Source organism: Sminthopsis crassicaudata, chromosome 3, assembly GCF_048593235.1.
Source record: "Sminthopsis crassicaudata isolate SCR6 chromosome 3, ASM4859323v1, whole genome shotgun sequence".
NCBI lineage: Eukaryota > Metazoa > Chordata > Mammalia > Dasyuromorphia > Dasyuridae > Sminthopsis > Sminthopsis crassicaudata.
The window spans coordinates 72778671-72805842 of NC_133619.1; the positions used below are offsets into that span (position 1 = coordinate 72778671).

General features: G+C 32.8%; 1 protein-coding gene across 2 annotated transcripts in view; it reads right to left on the reverse strand.

The window, feature by feature from the left end:
• Positions 1-26876, reverse strand: part of CPS1 (carbamoyl-phosphate synthase 1) — a 165003-nt gene extending 138127 nt beyond the window's left edge. The window contains exons 1-2 of one of the 2 annotated variants that reach the window (XM_074298800.1): positions 26741-26876; positions 6351-6496 (exon numbers count right to left, since the gene is read on the reverse strand). In XM_074298800.1, coding sequence (XP_074154901.1) covers positions 6351-6470 — 120 coding nt within the window. In that variant the 5' untranslated portion in view covers positions 6471-6496; positions 26741-26876. Of the gene's footprint in view, positions 1-6350; positions 6497-26731 lie in introns of both variants that reach the window. The other variant, XM_074298801.1, reaches the window with a different exon arrangement.
• Between the last annotated feature and the right edge of the window lie 296 nt (positions 26877-27172).

Genomic DNA, 27172 nt, shown 5'->3' on the forward strand with positions numbered 1-27172 from the left:
AAAAACTAGAGGTCCCTAGTGTTCCCTTCCATTTCTACGAATGCCTAAAGCTACATATACATTTGATTTCAACAGTCCTGATGTTCCTGAACTATAAGTTCACTTCAATATTCATTCTCTATGAAATCAAATAAGTCCGAATGAGGCTTTAAATGTAGGATGCTTAAAGAAAGAATTTATTTCAAATAATGATTCCATAGCTAGTATGGCAATAAATTCAAATCATGGCATGTTTTTATTAGTAAATAAAATCTTATTTTCACTCTCTCCCAAGTTAAGCTATCAAATATGAACAGTTTAGACTCTTGAGCCTAAACTCATTTTTTATAGCTTAAAAATATTTAATGATGTTTCATTTTTGTTACAATGCTTTCCATTGAAGGATTTCAAAGTACCTAATGGCAGTAATCAATTAAACATTACAACATCCTAAGTTAATATTAACTCATTATTAGTTAAATTTAAACCAGAATACAAATATGTGATAAATTTCAAAGTCTGTGTCTCTTTTTTGAATACTCAGTAATAAGGTTCAGTTCATAGGTACTTTTTTATTTCAGTTTCATAATTATGGAATTTATAGGAATTCTACAAATAGCATACTATATATAGATTATCAGTTAAAGGACTAAAGATTATCACAAATTTTCAGTCAGTGAGATTGGTATTTCACATTTATGGAACTTTTCACTTTCAAAGTCTGAGAGAGAAAAACAAAGGAATTATTTTTAAATTTACCCTGACCATAAAGAGCACAACTAATACACAAAGGGCTAGTGAATTCATAAATGAAAAGATATAAAAAAGATTTTTACCAGCTAGGGAATAAATAAGTAATGGTCCTGTTGTATTCTAGGTAAAATGCTTTAAAAGAAGGTGAAATAGAAATGCTACTTATGCTATAAGCAGACACAGACTTGTTTTCAGTTTTATAAACTAACCAAAAAGAAACTATTAAAATTCATTAGGAAGACATAGCCAGGTTAAGATTTGGTGGCTATGGTCCAAGGTTAAGGTCAAAGGAATTAGGAAGGAGTGTGAAAATAGCCAAAAGAAAAAGAGAGAACTCAAGAACCCAACCTCATGAATTCCATACTTGATTTTGCTTCATCCAGTTGCCAGCCTTTTTAGCATATTCTCTCTTACGCCATGGACTCTGAAACTTTTAAAGTCTCCTGCATATGATACAAAGCTAGGAGGTTCAATGTCTCAGGGCTTTCCTAAAACCCCTCTCACTCTAAGAAAGTCTGGCAGATGATCACATAAAGAGGGAAAGTCATATTCATTTCATGATACAGCCCAAAGGATGGAACATTTAAAATCATCAATAGGCCTCTGTGAATGAAAATGGTTGTGCTTTGGAGCTCTTAGTAGAAGGAAGCACTAAATAGGATTTTCCAATTACTCCCACATAGCTTGGTCAAACTATCTTATAATCATCAACCTATAAGACTATTATAGAAGTTCATCAGTCTTTAAAACATTATGGTGGACAGAGATTTGACCCTGCTTAAAAAATGGTCTACAAGAGGGCATGTTGAACTTTTTTTCTCTCAACTTCTTTTCACCTGAGAAATTTGTACATTACCCGAGTATATATGTATATGAGATAGATATACAAATCAAACATTTACAGATAAATCATAATTTCACAACCTTCACATTCAGTTACAAGACCCCATATAGGATCATGACCAAGCTGGCATCTGCAGGATGAAAGGAAGCTTCCCTCATGTCCCTGACAAAAATGAAGGAATATTTTAAAGAAAATTACAAACTTCCTCCAAAACAGAACTTGAACTTATCCATCTAAATATACAATAGTTGACTAAAAACAGAATATATGGTAAGCATTTTGTTGTCCAGTAGCCATTTCAGTTGTGTCTGACTATTCATGATTCTATTTACTTTTAAAGTACTATATAAATGTTAGCTATTATTATTATTTATTATATCTCAGTTTCAAACAATTGATACATTTACTTGAGAATCTCTGAGTATAAAAAATAAACAAAATTTTAAAAATTATCTGAAGAAAATAACATTAATATTCAACAGAATATGGAGAAGTTAGAGGGATACCAAAATTTTTATCTGGAAAGTTTTTTTGATTTAATAATAGTCCTTGTCAACAATTGCAAAATGTGAGGGAATTGAATTGCAAGATGTCAAGACTGTTTTTAAGGGGAGAGGACGAAGGCTAGGGGAAAAGATCTACTCTTTCCCAAGAGAAATTAGGTTTCTCAGTTTGTCACCTTTTTCTTTCAAAATTGCATGCTGGTCATCAGCAAAAGCTGATATTTGGAGGATGCAACCTTAATTTTAGAAGTTAATGTCAAGGAAAATTATCAGGCCTTGTCACTATGACATGGTTCCCTAATATATTTTTAAAGATGATTTCACTAAACATATTAATCTGAAGTAGTCTGGCATGATGTTATCAGAAGAAAAACATTAATACAAGCATAGTAACTGCAAATAATTTGAGCACTCAGAAGACCACTTGACAATTCTAGGAAATTATATTATATTAATATATTACATAATTACTACTAAATATATATATATATGTATATTGCACATTAAAGGCATATATAATAAAAAGAACAAAGTAGAGTGTTGATCATTTCTTTCCAAAAATCAGAAAATATACTGTACTCAAGTTTTAATTTTAATTATTGATGGTATTAATGAGTTCCTAAGACTAAGTAAATGAGTAAGGGGACTAGTACATTGGGCAGACCTCAGTAGTGAATTTATGAACGAATATGCACAGAAGAAGCAGGCTTGGATAGGTTAGGATCTGCATTATTGAAAGCAATACCCAGATGCATTTTATGCTAGATTGATCCATTTGAGTATTTCTACACATTCTTTGAGATTGCTTCAAAATGCTTTAACATACATTATCTCATTTGATCTTTCTCTTAGCCCTGTTAAGCAAAATGAATAAAGACAGGTCTCTTTATTCTCACAAGGGAAAAAATTAAGTCTCAAAGAGATTAAGAGACTTGTTCAAAGTCACATGGCTAAGAAATCAACCACTCCAGGATTAAGATCGAGGTCTTCTGATTCTAGTTCTCCTAAATCTTTCTTCTCTTCCCTATGATAATTCACCTCATGTAATACAGGATGTTAAATATTTTCAGCACTAACAGAAAAGCTCACCTATCTGGCATTATTCTCTATTTTATGGCTGTTAGTCAATCTTATCCTTGAAGTCACCTTCATTTTGGGTATACATCCCTCTTGACATTTTTTCTTACTACAAGTGAAATATGGCAGGCTCAGTTGGCAGGACCCCAATCTACAAACATTAGCCAAGAACACACAAATAAAAAACAACATGAAAGAACAAGAGTGTCATTTGCTGTCGTCAAAACCCACCCTTGGCCCCTTTTGCCAAAGGGGGAGGATAGGTGACCTCGGAAGACACAGAGAAAATGCCCAATGGTAGCTGACTGGCAGGACAAGCCTCACAGGCCCAAGTCCCACTCCACATTTTGCACTCTGTTCAGTCCTGTGCTAGTTATAGAACAAACATTTCTGTCTACAGCCCTCACTGCCATTTATTAACCAACACATAACAGTAATCACTTTGCACCACTAGCATCTCCAAGGGGTTTTGCCCTTCTCAAAATACTAGGAGGACTTATAAAATAGAAAAGGGACAGAGTTATGACTTCTAAGGAGGAGAGGTTAAAAATGGAGGTAGGGCAAGCTGGGGGGTAGAATTCTGCAGCAAAAATGAATCAATAATAGCAGAAGTCCCCTTGGGCACCAGTGAAAAATTTTAATAAATTATTTCTGAAGTTCAAGAACTCCTATTTTTCATTCCTGGCTTTCCTCCAGAAATTCAGGCCAGATTTGATTGAGTGTGAGTAATGACTTTTACAGCCAGCAATGATGCCTTATTTTTCCTACAAATTTGTCATTCTTAGCTATGAAAGTTAATACATCTGCCAATGGGAGGAATAAGAATGGCTTTTTCCCAAAGTTCATCTCCAGAACTGTTATAAACATCATCTAAAGTTTACTCTTTTTTCTATTGAGATGGGTATATAGAGCATTAATTGCAACCCAAGATATGTAGGTGGTGGTCTTAATGCTATTTATATGGCTCTCTGGGTTCAACCAACCAAAAGCACTGATTAAACACTGGCTGTATGCAAGGTACTCCACTGGTGATCCAAAAAAAAAAAAAAAAAAAAAAAAAAAAAAAAAAAAAAGAAATATTCCCTGACTTCAAGGAGGTTATGATTCTATCACAATAATTTACATTTCTATTTCTATGTCTGACCATGCAAAATGGAGATAATTTACTTTATAAAATATTGTGAGGATAATCAGTTATTTCATCTGAACTGCATGCTTAAATGTTATCTATTCCCACCAAAAGAGTATAAATTCAAGATATTGTTACTTTCATTAAGCTCCTCTTTCTGAGATGGGTATATTAGCCAGTTAAAAAACATTTAGTAAGTGCCAGGCATTGTGATAAGAGGATATGGTCCTTGTCTTCTCGGAATTCATATTCTCCTGTGAAGTATATTTATACATGAAGTATCCTATTCTTTATTTCCATATTTATATCTATCCTATGGTTGGGGAAATATCTTCCTGATAGCCTCTCTTATTTTACTGAAATAGAATCTAAATAAATTAATTACTCCAATGTTTCTAAATCCACTGTTTCTCTTGGGACTTATATTCCCAAGAGCCTCTTCTGGGAAGGTCTTCCAAGCATTTATAGCTGGGGGCTTTTATCTAGTAAATGGAACTCTCAAACACTAGGTATTACAGAATGACTTGACTAATAGTAGGTACAACTGGTAGTACCTTATTTCTCTCCTCTCTTTTTCCCCTCCTTTCTTCTTATCTCACGCCTCATTTTTTCCTATCCATCCACTCTCTCTTGCTCATGAGCCTTACATCTACTTATGGTAACTAACAGTATCTACTTTCAGTGTTTACTTAGCCATCCCCAATGGTATTCCTGGTATTCATGGTGAGAAAGGTTCCTGGTTCCAAACCATCCCTCGGGACTAATGAACCTAAAACTATAGAGGCTGGAGAACTAGATGGTAATTTTTTAAAATAAATATAATTATTATGCCTATTAGAGATGAAACACTATAACGCAAATTAGAATCTACTGCTTTTAAGTCAATAAATAAGAATTTTTGTGGTAGGACTACTTTACCATAGAGAATTTGTGATAATTTGGTAGAATTTTAATGTTATTTTTTTCTACTTAAATTTTGCATTCATTGTTAATAACTTGTGGCAATTACCATGGTCATTTCAGATCAATTTAGTGATGTTTTTTCATACATTAATACAAAAGCAAAAAAGAAAATCAAGTGCTATTATTGACATTTTATCACTCATAGTATCCTAGAGCTTAAAAAGACCTTAGAGGCCGCTGAGTTCAATCCTCTCATTTTATAGAAGATGAAACTGAGGCACAGGGAGTTTAAATAACTTGTGTAGAGTTATATAGCTAGTAAATATCTGAGGCAGGACTACAAACCAGGTTTCTTGTCAAGCCCAGTATCCTGAAGGCTTAATATTAAATTTTAAACTATGTTTCTCAGCTATAATATACCATATGGACAATCTGAAGTGCTCTTTGCCTCAATTTCTTAATCTTTAAAATGGAAATGATATATTTGCTATACTTGAAGATGTTCTAGAAGAAGAAAAGTCAAGATAATTACTTCAAGTTGGATTGCCAATATCAAATAAACCTTAAGAGTGGGGGGAAAAGTGAGTTTATTCAGATTCCGGGCACAAAAATCAACAATCTTTCCATACAGCAGACTAAACTTTGGGGGGGTTTAGGGCGAACTAGGCCTGAGATTTCATTTGGTACAGGAAATATCCAATGCAGAAAATCTTTCCATCAGTGCAGATGCCACTTAGAGATTAAAGAGTTACATGGGATAAATTCTAAGAGATTAAAACATCTGCCCGGGAAAGGACTCATTCCTATAACAACCAACTCCATATTGCTTTTCCTTATCCCCTAAATTATTTGCAATATTTTGTGGGTTCAAAGAGAAGTTTGGTCAGCTACTCTTGAGAAGTAATCATTATGAAAATTATGTCTGTGTCTTATATATCCACCCAGAGTTATAAACTTTTTACCTTCTGTGAAATTTATCCTGGAAATTTCAGACTCATTGAAGCTTAAAATGAGAATTGTTGTATTATGAAGTTCTGGAATCTAGCAAATAATCAATTAGTATTAAATGATAAATTCAAATCCATTACCTCTTGTTAGTGATTACTTGTTTTCTGCTATAAGCATTAAATTATACTGAAAAGAACAAATAAGGGAACATTACCTTAACACTCAGTAGTCTAATGCCAGTCCTTGACACTTTCCATTGTCCTTGGGCAGTTCCATTGCAAAAGCCAGTTTTCAGGGCCTTTACCACTTTGTAAGCTGTCAAAATCCTCGTCATTTTGAAGGTGAAGACTGCAACTAAAACTGAAGAGAATTGGATTGATGTTAAGAGGCTTAATTATGAATCTTTTCAATTAAGGTAAAACAAAATTTAGGTGTAAGGAAGTACAGTCTTATGGTTAAGCCTGACTGCACATTTAGCCTCTGTAAATTCCCATTCATTCTGCCATTAAATGTCTTTAGCCATAGCTCCTCCTTCTCTCCAACCCCTCCTCTCAATGTAACTTCCTGAGATGTTCTATGGTCATGTAACACAAATTGCATCACTTCAAATGGCAACTTTTACTACTGAAAATATGCAAGCACTGTAGGAAACAAGATACCTACACAGAAACTGCTTATGCAGCCTAATAAGAATGACCTAAACAAAGAGTAAATCTTAAGAACAACATTTAACTTGGAAATTAGTAACACCTAAATGACATTACAAGGTGAAAGACTTTTCTATAGAGAGTATTCCCAAGTTTCCTACTGATTAAAATTTAAATGTTCAAAGAAATCTGAAGTCTTATGATGATATGAGGAATATAACAATTTGGAACCTACCACAGTATTATTTCATATTAAAGGATAAGCACATCTTTATTTTCAAAGAAAATAAAACTTTTTCTCATACATGTGCATATGTATAGGAATATATATTACATATGTAAACATATATATATACATATTGTGATAGATAAACATATGATAGATGATGCTTATATATATGAGAGAGATTGGGAAATATGATAGCATTTATTTATTAAAATATTACCACTTGTTTTTGCTGCACCACACATAATTCTATATTCTAAAATGGAATCAAATGATATTTACTTAAATTACACAAGTAATAAACAATCACCAAAAATGAGCCAACACAAATGGAGGAGTTATATTGCCCTATCTTTCCTATGTGCTTGTAAAGATCTATGATGTCATCAGTGCAATGATCCTCCAATAACATACCTCATAACCTCTCAACCATTAGTATAGTCCTCAAGGGAAGTTCTGACTGCAAAAGTCATTACTTGATAGCTAATCTTTTAAGATGAGCTGCTCCAATCTTAACTAGGCTGGACCCCTACTTGAAACCATTCCAAAATTTAGGATTTTTACTGAGGTAGCTTTTGAGAGGTTAGTTACCTCCATACTATAATGAGTCATTCTAGTTGGACAATACTACATTAAAAGGGTAAGAAGCAAAGGATTCATTGAAATCATAATCAAGGTTCTGTTGATTATTAAATTATAATTATCTAAAAAACTTTCCATTTTGTGTTTTCATCCCATTGGAACTTCATCCACTTCTTATTAGAGCCATAATAGTGTTGATCTTCGAATCAAGAAGCCTGAGTTTAAATCACGCATTGGTTATTACCTCTGTAACCCTGGACAAATGAACTTTTTTTTTATTTCAAGTCCTCAATTTCTTTAAAATAGAAACAATAATATCCATAGTAATTGTCTCATAGAGTTGTTGTGAGGCTTAAATGAGATTGTGTATGTTAAAGCATTTTACAAGCATTAAAGCTTTATATAGCATACAATGGAGGTATATTTAAGTACAAAGTTCATCATCATTATTATTATTATAAGCCTTAAAATATATTTATTGGGTTATCTATTATTTTCAATAATTTAGGGGATGTGGAGTCTTAAAGAGATTCTCTTATATCCATTTCTTACAGGGATACAACATTCTAAATGCAAAAGCATTCCTCTAATCATTCAATTAAAGGTGTTAAACACTTCTGTGCATATATAATATATAATATTGCAATATATAATAATGCTGGGTGCTGGATAAAATTTACTGCTCTCAAGAAACTTGTAATCTATTAGTGTGAATGTACCAGGTAAACAAAATAATTATGGCATAAAATAGAATATGATAATCAATCAAAGATGACCCTTCTCTGTACTAATGTGCTAGTTGCTGGGAATTCAGAGATAAAGGGGAAACAGATGTTGCCCTTAAGGGGTTTATAGTCTATCAAAAAATAGTCTAAGAGGAGTAAACACAAGGGCAATGAAAAATCTTGGTATAAAAATTTAGATCCTGCCAGAGGGATCAGTAAAGGTTTTACAGAGGAATTAGTATTTTAAGCTAAGACTGAAAAGAGATTTAAGATTTAAATGCGAAAGATGAGGAATTAATGGTAACAAAAGAAATATATTCCAGGCTTAAGGAATGATGTGAATAAAGACACAAAGGTGAGAAAAATGTGAGAATGTCTAAAAGAAGCTACTTTCTTTGGTCTTCTATCTGACTTCTTGGAGCAACCATTAAAAAGAATATTACTCTAGAGAATGAAAATATGTTTTGCATAGAATGGATGTTGACCAAAACAGGACAAGAAATTTTATTTCTTAATGTAGATGCATTTCACTTTCTATGAGATATGTTCCTTATATTAACTTTTTTGAAACAAGTCTTTATACATCAAATTAGACATTTAAATTACTAGATTTGCTTTTTCCCCCACTTAGACATGGAGTTGGAGGAAGGCAAGGGAAAGGATCTAAACTTATGATTTTAGCAACATATAAGATTTCTGATATAGAAACTCTCACTATCAATACAGATTAAAAATGTTTTGCCTTTAGTATTACCACATAAATTGCTTGTGCTCACTCAACCATAGATCTTGAATTCAGAACTTTATAATTCCAAGTCCAGCTCTCTATGTGTACTATACATAGCATGTTATTTATAAAAAGAATTTTTTAATAAAAGGAAACTGTTATATGAATAATCAACCTATAATGAACGTATCTTGTAAACTGATTTATTTAATAATAAGGTAATCCTAGATTTGTAATTTTAAATAAGCATTGTAGATATGTTGTCCTGTTACCTTCTCAACAATTTTTCTCCCTATCTGACTCAACAAACATTCAGTCTTATCTGCAAAATGTCTTGGGAATTTGGAAGTTCTGATAATTTCTGTTAATGTTAGCAATTTCAAACTGAGTTTTAATAACAGATTTGGTAATATACATAGAGGAAGAGTGAAGACAAGAATACACAGCATGAGCATTGTACATCCCACCCCAGATTTTTCTTTTAGTTTTGTGTAGAGTAGACATGTGGAAAGAATAGAAGGAGGACACATAAGGAAAAAGTTCTGGTTTGGCTTGGTTCTAAGAACAACTCCTTTGTCAAAAAAAAATCAGGTAAGTTCTAGATCTTGTCATCCAAATAATCAAATCCCTAAGATGTAATATCTGGAAAGTCATCAAAGTCATCTGAAACAGCAAACTGAGATAGCCATATTTCAAGATATGATGTTGAGCCCACCTAATGACAGAATTTTGGTAGAGGCTAATTGCCACATTTTGGCTCAAACTTTGAACTTAAAATGTATCCCCCAGATCCCAGCAAACTTTGTGAGTTAGTTGGATGAAGCCTGGGATTTGGGGCTATTGTTCCATTATAGGTATCTTCCTAATCGACTAATCTTGGCTCCCTATGGCATGCAACCTGCCATGTACTAAAAAGCAAGAAGCCAGAATCAGTATAGACAAGCAGAGCTGAGCTCTTCCATAGGCTTTGACTTCACTCTTTGTATTTCCCTTAAAAATGAAGGTAACACCCTGAGTGGGAGTAAAAACATTACACATATGTATCCCTATCCCTGCCCCTAGAAGATGATCAAACAAAATTTGGTTCAGGGACGGAGATATCAGGTCTATCTATATATAGTTTGGAACTTATAGAATTCCCTTGCTTTAAACTACAAACAAAAATTTAAACATGAGTCCATGATGAACCTTAAAATACTGTGCCTAAGAAAGCTAAGTGGATAAATACAAAGAGTGCTAGACTTGGAGAAAGGAAGAATATTGTTCTAAACTTGTTTCAAATACTTATTAGTTGTATGAGTCTCAGTAAGTCATTTAATTTCTCTGTCTCAGTTCCCTTGTCCATAAAATGAAAATAACAGCACCTAATTGAATGAGTTGTAGTGAAGATTAAATGAGATAATAATACATGTAAATGAAGTTTATTTTTAAAGGGTCTCAAATCTATATCAGAGTTCAAGAAATTTGGTATAATAAGGAAATTTCAATTTAGTGATTTATATATAAGTCTGTGTTCCTAGAAGAAAATGACAGTAGGCAAAAGTTTAAAAATATGTTCAAGAGATTTGGGGAAATTCTGGGCTTTGAGACATCCAGAGACTATTTAGAGAATTTTTTTTAACTGGGCAGATCTATGATGTCAATGGTATAGAGATCTCTCAATAATACAGACCTGTATTGTTATAGTCTTAGAAATACAGATGAGACATTGAGTGATTATTTAGGCTTACAGAGAAAGTATGTGTGAGAAATAGGGCTTGAATCCAGTTGTTTCTGACTAGCAATGCCTTGCTGCTGATCATTGTAAAAATATAAAAACAATATGGTGGAGAGATTCAGATATGAATAATAATAGATAAGAATTACAACTAAATTTTTTAAAAATCTTTAGGTAGGAAACATGCAAAATGGTAGATGAAGACATATAGCAATAAAAGATGACTAGTGTATCATTGTCAAGTAGAAGGAAAATATTTAGTGAACAAATTTGTCCTTGGCCCTCTTCTCTCCAACATTTTTGCCCACAATTTTGAGGCATGAATGGCAAACAGTGGTGTAACAGGGTGGAGCAGCTTATTGATAATGAAGGAGGTAACACAGTCCCACTATATTTTATCCTAGTTATATTGTTGATATCTGTCCTTCATTCTCGAAGAAGGCCATGACATCAGGGAGGTGATGCTATGACATGCTAGTGGATTGGATTTAAATGAAGGAGGGCTGGGCAAAGTCACCTGTCTCACATTTTCCTCCAGAGCCATCTGGGGCCAGTAGTCAAATATAGATCAGGAAGACTGGAGATGGCCCTAGAGGTAATGAGAGACCCTGGCCTTCTTAAACTAAGGTCTCAGTTTGACTGAGGTCATACCCATTCAGGGATTAGATAGCTATTGAGGCTAGCTAGCATTTGAGGCAAACAATCTCCTCTTTCACCTAGTCTAAAACATATAATGGATTTATGAATGAATGAATGAATCTAAGAGGGGAAGACCCAGGGTTTCTAGCCAAAGCAGAAATGACTGATATTTATAATCAATTTGAGGCGATCAAAACCCAAACAATGACCAAATGGGCTTGGCCTAGAACTTACTGGTGGTCAGTCAGAGTCAGATTGGTTTTTGTTTAAGTTTGGTCCTTAACAAGGAATCCTAGCCAGTAAACTCCAAGATATCTTGGGAGTCTTCAGAGGTGCAAAAGAAAAACAAGTGCCTTTAAGGGCATCTCTAGGTAAGGATATGAAGGGAGGAAGGAAGGAAGGGAGGAAGGAAGGAAGGAAGGGAGGAAGGAAGTATGGGAGGAAGGAAAGAAGGGAGGAAGGAAGGAAGGGAGGAAGGAGGGGGAGGAAGAAAGGAAGAGGAAGGAGGAAGGAGGGAGGGAAGGAGGTTGGTTTTCCAACTGATCAGTTCCAGGCCAGCTTTACTCACAAAAGTTGTTATTTAACCTTCCTTCTAGAAGTGGACTATGACTTCAAGGAGGTGAGGCCATGACAAGCAAGTGAATTGGATTTAAGTTAGGAAGGACCATGCAAGATTGCAACTATGTCAAACAACACAATTTATGCATGACAGTGACACTCAATTATATAAAAAAGAAAGAAATTAGGATGGTCAGAGGACTTAAAACTATTTCATAATACTATTGGATAAAAGAACTGAAGGATTTTAGACTGAAGAAAATATTTAAATGGGACATTACAGTTAAGGTATTAGAAGAGCTGTTATGTATAAGAAGGATTTTTTTTAGACTTTTTTAGGGTATAATCAGAAGTAATGGTTGAAAATTACTACAAAACAAATACCAGTTTAATAAAGAAAAAGTAAACTTCCTAATAATTAAAGGATTCCAAAAGTAGAATATACTAACTCAATATTTAGTGAGTTTTTCATCACAAGAAGTTAGAAATTGAATACTGGTTGATACTTCTCAAGGTTTCTGTAGAAAAAATTTCTGCTCGAGTTAAACAAGATTGCTTCCAAGGTTCAAACTCTAGATGTTAATACCAGGCAAACTGAGTATTTAGTAAAGATATTACAAATTCTTTAGGAAGTATTTGGCTCTACCATGGTAATAGGAATGACAAATCTTTCTAACAATAGTCTACATTAACATAGCTCAATTCCCACTCTGCTTCCTCCCAAGGATATAGATGGAAGCAACATAAGCACAAATAGTAACCCAAAATAAAAAAGATATTTAGGAAATCAATGAATTTAAAAAGCATACTCTATATTAAATAGGTCATTAGAGGTCTCTACTCCCACAAGCAACTCACAAAAATTACTTGTAAATGATTTTTTATGGATTTAGCCATTCTTTTCCATTAAGGCCCATTTGTCTTAGTTATTACTGTTTATTGCACTGAGCTGTTTCCCTCTATGGAATACCAGAAATTGAATTAAGATCTAAGGACTTCTCAATCTTTCTGGAGTTAGAAATATCCTAATGCCCTGCTCTTTAATGCTACAAACATAGAAGTCAATATGAAATCCCTCTGATTATGTATTATGAAATATGAAAAATGCTATAATAAATGATATATGACAGAAATATAATGTTTTGTATTCTAAATGTATAGGATGACAATTTAATAAATTTGTTATCTAGTTTTATATGTTCACCACTGTGCAGGTTTAATTTTTCTAATGATTGCAGCCTATGAGTATATATCTGCCTCGAGAGTTAAGCAGCAGCTTGCAATTTATATTGTTCATACTATGTGATCTTGAGCAAGTCACTTAATCCCTCTATACTTAACCTTTCTCTGTTTAATTTCTTTATCTATCAAACAGGGATAATCATGTTAATCATTTATTTCCTCATGGGGATATAATAAGAGTTAATAATGGATGACTACAAGTCACAAAGAGTATAAAAATACTATTAATATTGGAGAAGGAACAAACCTCTTCAATGGAAAACAGGTAAAGTCATTACTGACTGACAGTTTAAGAACTTATTTTAAAGAATTCTGATATCCCATATTTTATCTGTAATATATAGAAATGAAAGCAAGAAAAAAATCCAAAAGCAATTGGAAAGAAGGATATCAACAGATAATGGGAAAACAGTACCTGTAACTTCTAGGACCAGTTAAATTAAAGGTCATAAATGTCGGGAAAATCATTTAATTTCCTAGCTTATGTTTCCCAGAGTTGATGCCTTCCAAGATCTGCAAAGGTCTAGCTGTAGAACTGTGATTCTATGGATGGAGTAGTCATTCATTGAGGTTGAGCTGAGTCAGGAAAACTTGACTATACATTCAGTTTCAAACCCTTAATATCTATGTGACTCACTTAACCTCTGTCTACCTCAGTTTCCTCAACTACAAGATAAGAATGAGAACAATAGCATCTACTTTACAGGATTGTTGTGAATATCAAATAAGATAATATTTATAAAAAGTTCTCAGCAATAGCACATAACAGACAGTAAATAAATGTGTATTTGTTCCATTCATTTAAGAGACTTCTGCTACTATATCTCACATAGTAGATACACTGCTAGGAACTAAAGGAGACACAAAAAATAAATAAGACACAATCACTGGCCCTTATCATCCTGCAATCTAGTTAAGAAATAAAAACAGTGTAAATGGTTCTGATTTCATTAATACATATAATATCAAAAAGTTATCATAATAAAAAAGTTGATTTAGAGGATATCAATTGTTTTAGAAATCACAGAAAGAAGAAAAGAGAAGTGCTACAGCCTTAAACATCTACCAAGGATAGAGAATTTATTCCTACAGATCCAGAAAGTAGGAAGATACTAGAAAAATTTGTCATATGCATTACAACCCAGAAAAGATAGTCATAGCCTTTGAATATATTTCTAATACTACAAAATAAATAAAAGCTATACTTTTGCAATACAGGCAAATTAGGTAAATAACTTGAGACTTTAACAACCTAGCATCTTTGGGAAATCAAGAAAATAAGTCAAATAGCAGATCTCAAAGTATCAGTGACAATTTAGAAATGCAGAAAGCCAAGGAACCAACTAAGATAAAGATTTTTCTCATTAGCATGAAGGCAGTAATAGGAAGTCAGAAAAGCAAACTGGAAATGAAGTCTGCTGAAAAGGGAGCTCTATAAAGCAGTAGTTTTACAGTCATACAATAGAAGGTAAAATCCTATGTCTGACACTTGTTATATTGCATAACTTCATCACTCTAGATCCCAGTTTTTTCATCCTCAAAATGAAGAATAATGATAATATATCTGAACATATTAGAAAAATTTCCATGGAGTTTATAAACCTGAAAAGGATAAAGGAGAAAAGTTCAATCTAGGAAAGTAATTTGGAGGGAGGAAGATAATTATAATATCAATATGAAAACACAAAAGATAGAAATAGGTTACTAGATGAAGTTAGAATATATTTCTAAATAAAATGATGGGGTAGAGTAGAAAGAGCTCTGAAGCAGAAAACCAGAAGACCCGAATATAAGTCCTACCTGCACCACATATTCTAGCAGGGGGATTTAATTTAACAGTAAAATTTATTTTAATTATCTATAAATTGCAGGAATCATACTAGATTTGGAGCTTGAAGAGCCTCAGAAGTTGTCAAATGCAACTCCACATTTTACAAGTATGGGAATTGAGGCACAGGAAGGTTAAATAAGTTGACCAAGGTCACATAAATAGGAAGAAGGTGACTTCTGTGGTGCATTCCAAATCTCATATTCTGTAATTTGTTGATTTTTTATAAGTAGTCTAAATTTACAACAAAAATAATAAAACTAGTACGTAAAGAGAAAGTGACAAATAGAATCAATTTTAATCAAATATGGCTAGGTATATATTATAGATCAAATAAAATCATTACACAAATGTCAGGGTGGCAGAGCCAACAAAATATCAGAGTGAAACATTCTTTCAGTCAAAGACAAAACAGGAGGTTGGGGGAAAAAATATGTGACACCAGGGTGGAATCTGGCCTAGAGCCTACATGGATGAAATGCCAGTGGTAGAACTAAGTGAAACAGCAAGCAGCTTCAAAAGCTCTCAAGAAATAAAGGATAGCATCACCTTGAAAGCACCAAAAAATCCCAAACCCCCAGAACTACCTCTGAAAAGAGCAGTGTGAAAAAACCTGAATCTTGAGACAGAGTCACCCCACCCCCAAGAACCATGATGGGAACATTAATTTAAAGTTGCAATTAAAAGTGAAATAGTGTAGGAAAATAAGCAAATAATTAAAAATAATAATAAAAAAAATAATCTGACTATAAAAAACTACTATGGTGACAGGGAAGAACAAGACACAAACTCCAAAAAAGATAATCAAATCAAAACAGCCAGAAGCAAAGCCTCAAAGAAAAATGTAAATTGGACACAAGCACAAGAAAAATTCCTAGAAGAACTAAAAGGATATTTTCAAAATCAAATTAGAGTGGCAGAGAAAAAAATTAGACAAATAAATGAAAGCAAAGGAAGAAAATTATGAAATTATGAAAAAATAATTTGCAGCTTAGTAAAAGAGGCCCATACAAAAGAAAACTGAAGACAATGACACTTTAAAAAGAAAAAGAAGTACAAATGCACAGTGAAAAGTTAGAAATGGGTAAGTAGAAGCTAATGACTCCATGAGACAACAAGAAACAAAAGAAATGAAAATAGAATAAAAAGCTAATTATCTCATTGAAAAAATAACTGATCTAGAAAACAGATTGAAAAGAGAGAATTTCCAATTGATCAATGATGGACAGAATTAGCTACATCCAGAAAAGGAACACTGGGAAATGAGTATAAACTGTGAGCACTGTTTTGTTTTGTTTTGTTTTGTTTTTCTTCCCAGATTATTTTTAGCTTCCGAATACAATTCTTCCTTTGCAACAAAAAAAAAAAGAAAAGAAAGAAAGAAAGAAAGAAAGAAAGAAAGAAAGAAAGAAAGAAAGAAAGAAAGAAAGAAAGAAAGAAAGAAAGAAAGAAAGAAAGAAAGAAAGAAAGAAAGAAAGAAAGAAAGAAAGAAAGAAAGAAAGAAAGAAAGAAAGAAAGAAAGAAAGAAAGAAAGAAAGAAAGAAAGAAAGAAAGAAAGAAAGAAAGAAAGAAGAAAGAAAGAAAAGAAAAGAGAGAATTTAAGAACTATTGGATTGCCTCAAAGCCATGATCAAAAAAAAAAGTCTAGGCATTATATTTCAAGAAGTTATTAAGGAAAACTGCTCTGATATTCTAGAACTAGAGGGTAAAATAGAAATTACAGGAATCTACTAATTGTCATCTAAAAAAAGTTCCTTCTTTAGCATATTATAGCTAAATTCCAGAACTCCCATGTCAAAGAGAAAATATTTTAAGCATTAAAGGAAAAATCATTGAAAGATCATGGAGCTATAGAGATCAGATAAGATTTAACAGTTACCACATTAAAAAAACAGAGAATTTTGAATGTGATATTCTGGAAGACAAAAGGTCTAGAATTACAATCAAGAACAATCCAACAAAAAGAGTGAGTATAATTCTTCAAGGGAAATAACATTCCTGATGAAAAGATGAAAGTTGAATAAAAATTTTGACTTTCAAACACTATTGCCAGGAAGCATTTATCAGTGGATTGGTGTCATCCTAAAAGGTAATAGTAAATGGTGCTCCTTAGCACTGTCTTGGTCCCAGTTTCATAAATAATCTGAATTACAAATTCAAGTTCATATCATTAAATTTGCAAGAGACAGCCAATTTGGGATAGGTTTGTGGCATGAAGAGGAAAGAGTGAAAGTTTTTTTTTAATAATCCCATTAAATAGAAGGGTAATAAAAGATAATAAAGTTTAATAAAGATGACAACTGGGGCTTGTTTACATGGAGAAGAAAAACATTACATACATAAGCGGTGGGAAAAGATGATCTAAAAGCAGATTTTGGCATGCAATAATCTCTAGGAATTAAACTGACTGGAATCAGCATTTTAAAACTGCAATTAATAAAAGTGAATGCATCACTGGAATGCCTAACAATCACATAGTGTGTAATATTAAAAGGTGTTAAGGACAGAACCTTAAAGATGATTAAAGTCTTAGGAAAAAAAGTGAGGCTTGATGAAGGAAAATGGAACTATTCATTGTGAAGGACACTGAAGGATGATTTAATAATAATTTTTTTAAAACTTCATGTATATGAAAGGGCTCTTAATTAAAGCATAGTGTCCAGATGTTTCTAATGCTTGGGACAAAAAAAAAAAGGAAGGAGAGAATAAACTTTCATTAGGAAGAAAAGCATTATAAAATTAAAAGTTACAACTTTGGAATAAGTCAAAAAAACAGGGGTTTCTTGGGGGGGGGAATGAGAAAAATTTTCTTTTAGGCTATCAGATGCTTAACAGGCAGGTTTCTTTTCTCTATAATTCTCCTAACATAGTTTATACAGTGCCCATCATGCAAATAAGTGTTGAAGCCCAACTTTTTGATCAAATAAATCATGCTACATAATAAATTTAATTGTAGAGATGTCTATAATTGGAGGTCCCTTAAGCTTCCATCTGGCTTCTGGGATAAATGATTCTATGGAAACAATGAATGTAGATTTCTGCAGCCTAAAGACATAGCTGAAATTAATAGAGAATGAGTCAAAGCTAGAGTCAATGAAACTGTCAGAAAAAAGGGGGGTGGGGATAGGATTGGACTTTCAATGTTGATTCTGTGCTCAAAAGGGGAAATTTTTTAAGAAAATAAGTAGAGCTAATTATCTTTCCAACAACTTTGTTGATAGAACTAAAGATTATAGGATTTGTCCTAAATATATTGTTCTTTTGAATGATAGACTAGTTCTGATCAACCAAATCAGTTATCATTGGTCTATTTTGCTAACTAAATCTACTACTTCAGATGATAATAATTAAAACAACAGGAAAACAAGTAAAAATGAGAAAAATATATTTTCAACTTTGAAGCTATTGTACTGACAGGAAAACAATTGAAGAATTTTTTTTTGTTTTTTTAAATTTTCATCTCATAAGCAAAAAATAGAAGATGTGGGCTAAATATTAGTTTTAAAAGAGATAAATAATCTTGTGAATTAAGGCTTTTTAGAAAATGAAAGGCAAACAGTTGCTTTATTCCAAAGAGAAGTCATTTTGAGAAATATTAAGTGATTACACAGCGCAAAGTATCAATAATTATAGAATCCAAATAAAGTCATTTTAATATCAGCTAAACTTTGTTAATTTAGCTTATCAAATAAAATGACCAAATTGTTAGGAAATTGCTCATTCCCAGGAGAAAAAAATGATTTGTAGGTAGGATTTTAAAATTCAACATCAGCTTTTTTGTGTGTTCAGTGACCATCAATTCCTTTTACTAGTCCAACAAAGAACAGAACAAATAGCCCTCGTGGACTTGTTTTCTTCATTTTTACAAAGTACAAACACAAATAATTAGGCAAGGTTTCCTATGTGGCCATTGACCAGGAGGAGGGGTTATCTGATAGTAATCTTCAGGTCATGTGCCATAAGGGGAAAATATTGGAATCTCTCTAAATTAAATATAGCAATTTCACAAGTTGTGTAAGAAATGTTCTTTGAAGATGCCGACTTCATGAGGATAAAGAGCAACAGGTTACATGGGAATGACATTATTGAAAAAATATTTAACGTAAACCAGAACTACTCCACCCAATTTTATGACAATCCTACTATCACACATCTGATTTCTGCCATGGTCATCTATCACACAGTGGACCTGGCACAAGGAGAAGCAGGTCAGCTCATCTCTCATCCTAATTGTCCTTTCAGCCTCCATTTTAAAACATTTTAAAGCATAGTTATCCTATGAATGGATCACATAACTCATTATTCATCCAAGTTTATTGATTTTTATCCCAAGTCAGAGTTAGAAAAAATAGGACTTCATGAGCTCAGGAAACTTAAGAGTTTAGATTAATACAGGACAAGGATGTATTTGAATTTTTCCCTTTCAGAGGCTAATGATTTCAGAATAAATCTAACATACTGGAGGGAAAGAAGAAAGAAATGAAGTCAACAGTCTGCATTTAGTCCTGGACTATGAAATTAAGAGCAATGGCTAGTAAGGACCAATATGACTAAATGTTAGCATACTGGTACGTGTTAAGGAATTAGGTTCTTTTTCATGGTATTGTCTATCATACTTTTTTCACATAACTTTATGTGACTTTATATTACTTTAGATTATCTGAAATATTAGGAAGGGGGGATGGATGTGGGAAGGGGAAAGAATGATAGCTGTTGGCTCAATTTGTAATTGGGGAACTGATTTCAGTTAAGATCAGAAAATATTTTCTTGAACCTTTTAAAAGCTTATATGAAAGTTAGGGACTAAACAAACAATAGATGGCTGGAAAGCTACATTGTAAGAAAACTTTTAAAAGTTAGCAAATTGGGAATAAAAATTTAATTTGAGGGGGCAGCTAGGTTGCGCAGTGGATAGAGCACCAGCCTTGAATTCAGGAGGACCAGAGTTCAAATCTGATCTCAGACACTTAACACTTCCTAGCTGTGTGACCCTGGGCAAGTCACTTAACCCCAGCCTGGGGGGGGGGGGGATATTTAATTTGAGCAGACATTGCAAGTGTCTTAAAATGAAAAGCTAAACTGCAAATGTAAGTCAGTTAGGGAAATAAAACTATGCAAGGTCCTAGAAGAGATGTTATGACTGTGATAATATATATAACATGTGAAAAGACAGGATTTCCAGCTCTGAAGGATCCCTCTCTCTATTACAGGTGATAACTATATTCCTAGGGTTATTAAAGGCTCTTTCAAAAAAAGTTTCATGCCTAAAGAAGTGTTCAGTTTTCCAATAATATTTAATAACTTCTTTATCATCTTACAGCTTTTTCATATTCAACAATATGATTCCTTAAATCATAGCTTCCGTTTATTAAAAATAAAGATTCATGGTTTTTCAATGATCTACATTGTGACTATTTTGAACACTCCAGTTTAAAATAATCCTGCCAGTCTAGCAGAAATGATTTCCAAATATGCAAAAATGCAACAATCAATGAAGAGTGAACTTTGATTTTTAAATAAGACTTAAGAGGGAAAAAAAAGACTTGTCTTCAGAGACTTTGTTCTTTTCTGTGGTCACATCATAACAAGAAGGAAAATGCTTTTAAGAAGAATGTATAGGTATCAGAATTTAATGAGCACCCTACTCACCACAGAAATTCTTACCTTCAAAAGATAGCATGGAGTAATGGACAAAAGGACAACTTTAAAGCCATTAAGATCTAGATTGAAATTCTGAATCCAGCACAAGCTAACTAGGTAACTATGAGTCAGATATTTAATGTCACAATGTCTCAGATAATTCTTAATATTACAGATGTCTTGTTTATCTGCATTGGTAAAAGGAATTTCTATACTGAGTGTCTCAAGACCAAAGAAATCAAATGTCTGAACCCAAAAAAATATACTGTATATACACAAAAAGTTTGTATACATGTCTAACAAATTATTTATAATTTGTTACATGTAGGTTTGTATATGTATATATAGATGGATAAATAGATAGATGAATTATCACTTAAGAATCCACCTGATGGTAATATAGTTCAGTTTATAATATAGGCAATCTCAGGGGAGAAAATGGAAATAGAATTATTTTTCTCAAATATAAATAAAATAAGAGTCTCAACAATTTGGACTATATTACAAGGAAAGAAATTGCTTTCCGCAGTACAATATAATGATGTCCTTTTAAATTCTAAGATTAGGATAAATGAAAATGTCTACTGGTATATACAAGCTTCCCAATACTAACCTTGATCATATTAAAAGACAAATTGAAATATTGCAATGGAGCTCCTAAACACTTAACTAAAACATAGGGAAGCCATTTCTAATGAGCTAAAATAAAGGTCTCAAATGGTACTTTTTTTTTCAATTGTCTTTCCAACCAACACTCTCCTCAGAGGTCAGAAACAATTTCAATGAAGATCAATTGTCTTTTCTTTAAAAAAAAAGTTTTGTTTTCCTTAATGGTATTTATATTAAAATATTTAAAGAAACATCATTTATGATATAAATTGACAAAAAAACAACACACTGGCGAGGCAAGCTGAGCTCCAGTGCAGCATCCTAGAGTTCAGAGTTTACAAATGACCATTCTGGTTTCCTGTTCCACCATCTAATGCTGCAAGAAACAGAACAGGATAGCCTGACAGGTGGGAGAGGCCCTAGCAATAAAAAAGGAGGGGAAAGATTTTTTTTTTTTTTGGTGACTGCCTTTCACCATGATTGCTTTCAGAACATCAGCATTTGCCTGAAACACATAACTTCTCCCCTACCTACTTCCTCACAGTTGCTTTCTTCTCATGTGTCCCAAAGATTCCCCCAGGTGTCCTACATGAAAGGAAGGAATGCACAGAATAAGAAGGCTGGATAAAACAGAGGAAAAAGAATAGGAGAGGATTGACAAAGGGGGATGTTCCTCTTACAATCCAAAGTCTGAAGCTTAACATAGCAATAGCTGACTCTGTTTTTACACAAATCTCTCTACCTTGGGCACTTAAGTTTTTGCATGTGCAAAGTATATATGATAAAAGATGATTATGAAGATTGGTTGCCTAAAACAGTGAACTACTTGGTTAATGTAAATCCACATGCAAATTTAATGAGAAATTTAGCAGAAGTTATATGAGTATTCCTTATTTACATTCTAGCATTCCCTTCTTCTCCATGGAGACTTTTTTGATACCAAGTAGCCCAGTGATCTTTCCACCAATTCCTTTATATTTATTATACACCTTAAGGTTTTTCCTACTCTTTCCTGCACAAAGTAGTACTTTATTATAAAAGTACATAATATGATTTACAGTATTTCCTCTTTCCTTATGTTTTTCCCTTCTAGAAAGTAAGTTTTATATGAATAGGGCCTATATCTTAGATTTCTTCAGTATTCTGTAAGTTCTAGCACAGTGCAAACTGCATGATAGGTACTCCATTTTTCAACTAACTAATCAAACAAATAAAACTTTTAAACATAAATACATACTCCACAATAGCCCTCTGTTCCTCATTCCCAGTTGAATCTATAAGTTTATATAGGCAGCTCAGTGGTGCAGGGAATAGTATATGAATTCAGAATCCAGAAAATATGTATGTGACACTAACCAAAGGCATGGCAAGTGGCCAGTCACTTTACTTATGAAGAGTTAGACTTGATGGCTTCTATGTCCCCAGCTTGAAATCCATGACCTGTGATATACTTAAGCTTCAAATTATGAGTCGAAATTTTGGGAAAACATATCCTATGCTTCAGGTTAGCATATTTAGAGGAAAAACTCTTTCAGTCCTATTTTTGACCTAAAACCTGCCTCATTTAGTAACGTTAATCAGGTCATATAATATTTTCTTCAATTTCTTTATCCACAAAATAAAAACAATATGCTATTGGTCAAATATAGGTACTTTACTTTTCCCCAAATGTGACTTGGAAAAAACTGAGTATAGTTTATGATCAGTGGTTATTTTCTCTCTCTTTCTACTTTTGTCTCCTCACCCTCAATCCCCATTATCCAGAGAGATCTTATTTTAAGGGTTAAGCAATATAATATACAATATTCAGAGACAGCTTTTTTGGACCAATATGTACTAGTCTTTCCCATTTGGTGGATTTTTTAAAAGACTTTATAGAATATAATTATTTTGGTAAATTAAACTCAGGAAAAATAAGTTTTAAAACAAAGTAGAAATCAATTTTTCATAAGTTAAAAAATGGGAAATTTTTAATTTAAAAAATGAGAAGTTTAGGACTTTGGTTTAGATCAATAAAAATGTTGCTGTGCCATTATATAAGACTTTCCCATAAGCAGATTCTGATGTTGAATTCATTTTTTCTTTAACAGGAGAATCAAAGAATAACATAACAGCATGAATAACACTAGCTTTATTTTACTACAATGATTTTCCAAATCTAATGAATACCCAAAATTGAAATAATTTGCCAAGTGTAAGCTTGATGGTTTAAAAAAATTTAGCCTTACTAAATTTAGTGTAATTATTACTTACATAGGACTGCTAATATTCAAAGGATTTTGCATAATTTTACTCATACTTGCAATATATGGCAGATCTTCCATAATTTTGAATTGCTACATATTTGGAATATGTGTGCAAGTCACAGAATAATCTTTGAATAATAATCAATTTTTAATGTTCACAGGATGCCTACCATTTTTCTTAAATGCAGAAATAATTTTTTAAATACTATAAAAGGCAACCTTCTTTGAATCTCATAGTGACATGGACTAGGTAGAAGAGATGTGGAAAGATGATTGTTCTATTTATCAGTTACTTTCCTGACTTAGGTAAATGGCTCAGCAAATAAACCATAAAGTTGACAAGTCGGTAACTACAGAAACATCAAAGAAAGGGCATACTGAATGAAAAAACAAGCGTAAAAAGGGGAGTCAACTGCATAAGCAATTATTTCAATTTGGCAAAGATGCCAACCTTAAGAAAAATTGTCCCACAATGGTCACATATATTTAGCCAACTAGATATTTTTATAGATTCCATTGCTTGCATAGTTATGGGAATTTTTCTTGACCAATATACCACCACCTTGCCATGTTACTCCACAGGTTACTTAGCCTGACATATCAAATAATAATAATATCTGTGGACTAAGAGAAAGGAGGAATGGAAAAATTCATAAAGAGAATCTTAGGATTTTGCTGTAATTATATTACAGACCCTGTACAAGATTTTGAAGTACAGTAGAACCAAAGTTTTAAGTGATAGGAGAAAGGGAAATGACATGGTTTATAATACTAATTCAATTAGTGAAATAAGAAAGTGGGATGGCTTAGGTAACAAGGTCATTTCAGGCCTTCCTGTAAAGAGGTAGATGCTCCCCGATTTTACCCTGACCTACTTCAAGCACTGGATGTATTTCAAGCTGAGTAAGGGCATAACTGGCCCTGTATACAAGGCAGATATTGCCCATAGGGGAACTTTTCTACAGCTCACAGCCGTAACAAGCATACTTTTAAAACATTATGACACAGGATAACAGCACTCAGAGAGCCTGAAAGCTTATTTTTAAGGAACCTCCAAGGTCCTTTCCAACTTTAATATTCTATGACCCTATGTTAATTGCAAAAAGAAAGATTACAGGAAATTGTTTCACCTCTCTTCCATGGTGGATGTGAAAAGGCACAGAAAGAAAATGTAGACTCAGGTATTAGCTCCAGCCCTATTCATAACTAGCAGTGTTCTCTCTGGGCCTCAGTGTCCATATTTTAAAAAGGAGGGAATTGGATTAAATGATCTAAATCTCTTCCAATTTGTAATACTGCCTTTGAGACACATTTCCTAAGGGAAGAAACTATCGGTCTTTGCCATTTATAGTCTACAGAGATCTGACGATTTTAAAATCACAGAACTGAAGAAATCATCTAGTTCTACTCTTCTTAGGAAACTGAGCGCAAGAAACCTTAAGTATATATGCTCAGGAATATTTTGAAGAAGGATAGATCTATAGAATATATTCATTATATACATATATAGCATAGTATAAATTAGTGATAAACTTTTAAAAACTTAAGTATTTAATTTAAAAGTTCATTTGAATAAATATTTATATCATTACCTCCTTTTCACTTAGAAGATCACAAGATGATAAAGTTAGAGCTCAAATTGGCTCCTCTTTGGGAATCTGTATATTACAACATACCCAGGCATTTTATTATATGTCATTTGAATTAAATTTACTCTGAGTTATATTCTACTGGAGAAAGCACAAGACTAGGATGCAGGAGAACTGAAATCTTAACCTCATTATTGACCTGATGCATGATCTTAAGTTAGATGAGGACAATAATAGAAGCTTCCTCCCCATTATGGAAAGCAGCTGTGGTATACAGGAAAGAGATAAAAGATTTCATTTAGAAGATCAGCTCTGCCACTTAAACTATCACCTTGGGAAGATACTTAATCCTTCTGTTGTTCATTGTCCTAATCTATAAAATGGGCATAATAAATATCTGATCTACCTATTTCATAGAGTTGCTATAAATCTTCAGTGAGATAATATACAAAAAAGCATTTTAAGAGTAATAATAATAATAAATAACATTGATATGATGTTTATCAAATTGCTAAGCACTTTACAAATATTTCATTTAATTCTCACAACAGCCTTGTGAAGCTGATGATATTAATATCCTCATTTTGTAGATGAGGAAACTGAAGCAAATGAAAATTAAGTGACTCACATAGGGTCACACAACTAGCAAATCCAACTAGCTATTTTTGAACTTAGATCTTCCTGACTTTAGGCTGGTGCACTCTCTATTTACGTATCACAAACACCCCATGTATCATTTATTTTAGGGTCAAATAGATAACTAATGCTTCAATTTTTGCAAATGATGTTGAAATTATTTTCAGAAACCTTACATTAAAATTTTAATTTCAAGATGGAAATAAAGTGTATGAAACCTAAGACTCTTTGCAAAATCTCCTTATGTACAAAACCAGCCTTCTTTAGAAAATCTATCAACAGTAAAGGAGATAATTCATATGAAAGTGATTTACATATATAAAGTAATGATGTTTTTTCTTCTCTGTCCTCAAAATTTTTATTTTATTTTATTTATCTGACCCAAATACTCCAGACCATCTTCTATCACCAGACAATTTCCTCCTAGCAAGAAGAGAATCTCAAAGAAAGGTGGAGATTACAGCCAGATAATTCCACTAAAAAAGATATATCTGAATCAACCCTGTCAGTTGTTTACAATAATTGGATTAATCAGCTAATGAATGGATATATATATATATATCTCAAATAATTCATTAGACTTTTTATATAAACCATACTAATATTATCCTTCATTTCTCCTCCCCTATTTGTCTATAGTTCAAAATTCTAAAGAAAAAACATAGAGACTAATTCATGATAACAATGACACTTGAAAGTGAAGATAAATATGAAATACTCTTTAGAAGAAATTAAATTTCATAAATAAAATCTAAGATAAGTAAATTTACAAATAGATACAGACTATAACGTTACTTTTGCTAGACAATATAAAACTTTTATTTTTTTCCTATCAACACTACAAAAAAATCCCAACTAAAGCATTGAGAGAAAAGCAAAGGCTCATGCCCAAATAATACTAAATACTAAATTCTTATATAAGGCACTATCAAACAGGAATAGTAAAATTTCTCAAGAACTCATCATTAGAAGCCAATGAATTACCCCGCTCACCACTGTTCCTTCTTTTCCAAATCTTGCAAAAGAGCAGCTAAGAAAAGATGAGCCACATCAAAATCAAAGCAAATAAACTTTGAATTGTTAAAGCTTATATACACTTTGTCTGGAAACAGGATTTCCATGTCCAATCCCAAGTTAGCAAAGTCCTTATTTAAGGAGATTACTCTTTTCTTCTGGCTGGAATACCCTGGACTATGTCTGGAAAAATAACAACTTCACTACCTTGAAACTGGATTCCGTGTTTCTTCCAGACTTAACATAAGACACTTTTCCTTATCTTAAGCGAAGAAAAGAAAAGGCTTCAAAGTCCAAGTGACAGGTCATATTCTAATACCAATAAGATTAGAGACCTCCCTATATCAGCTGACTTGGAAAGATTAGGGAGAGGGGAGAATTATCACATTTACTAGTTATTCAACTAAATCA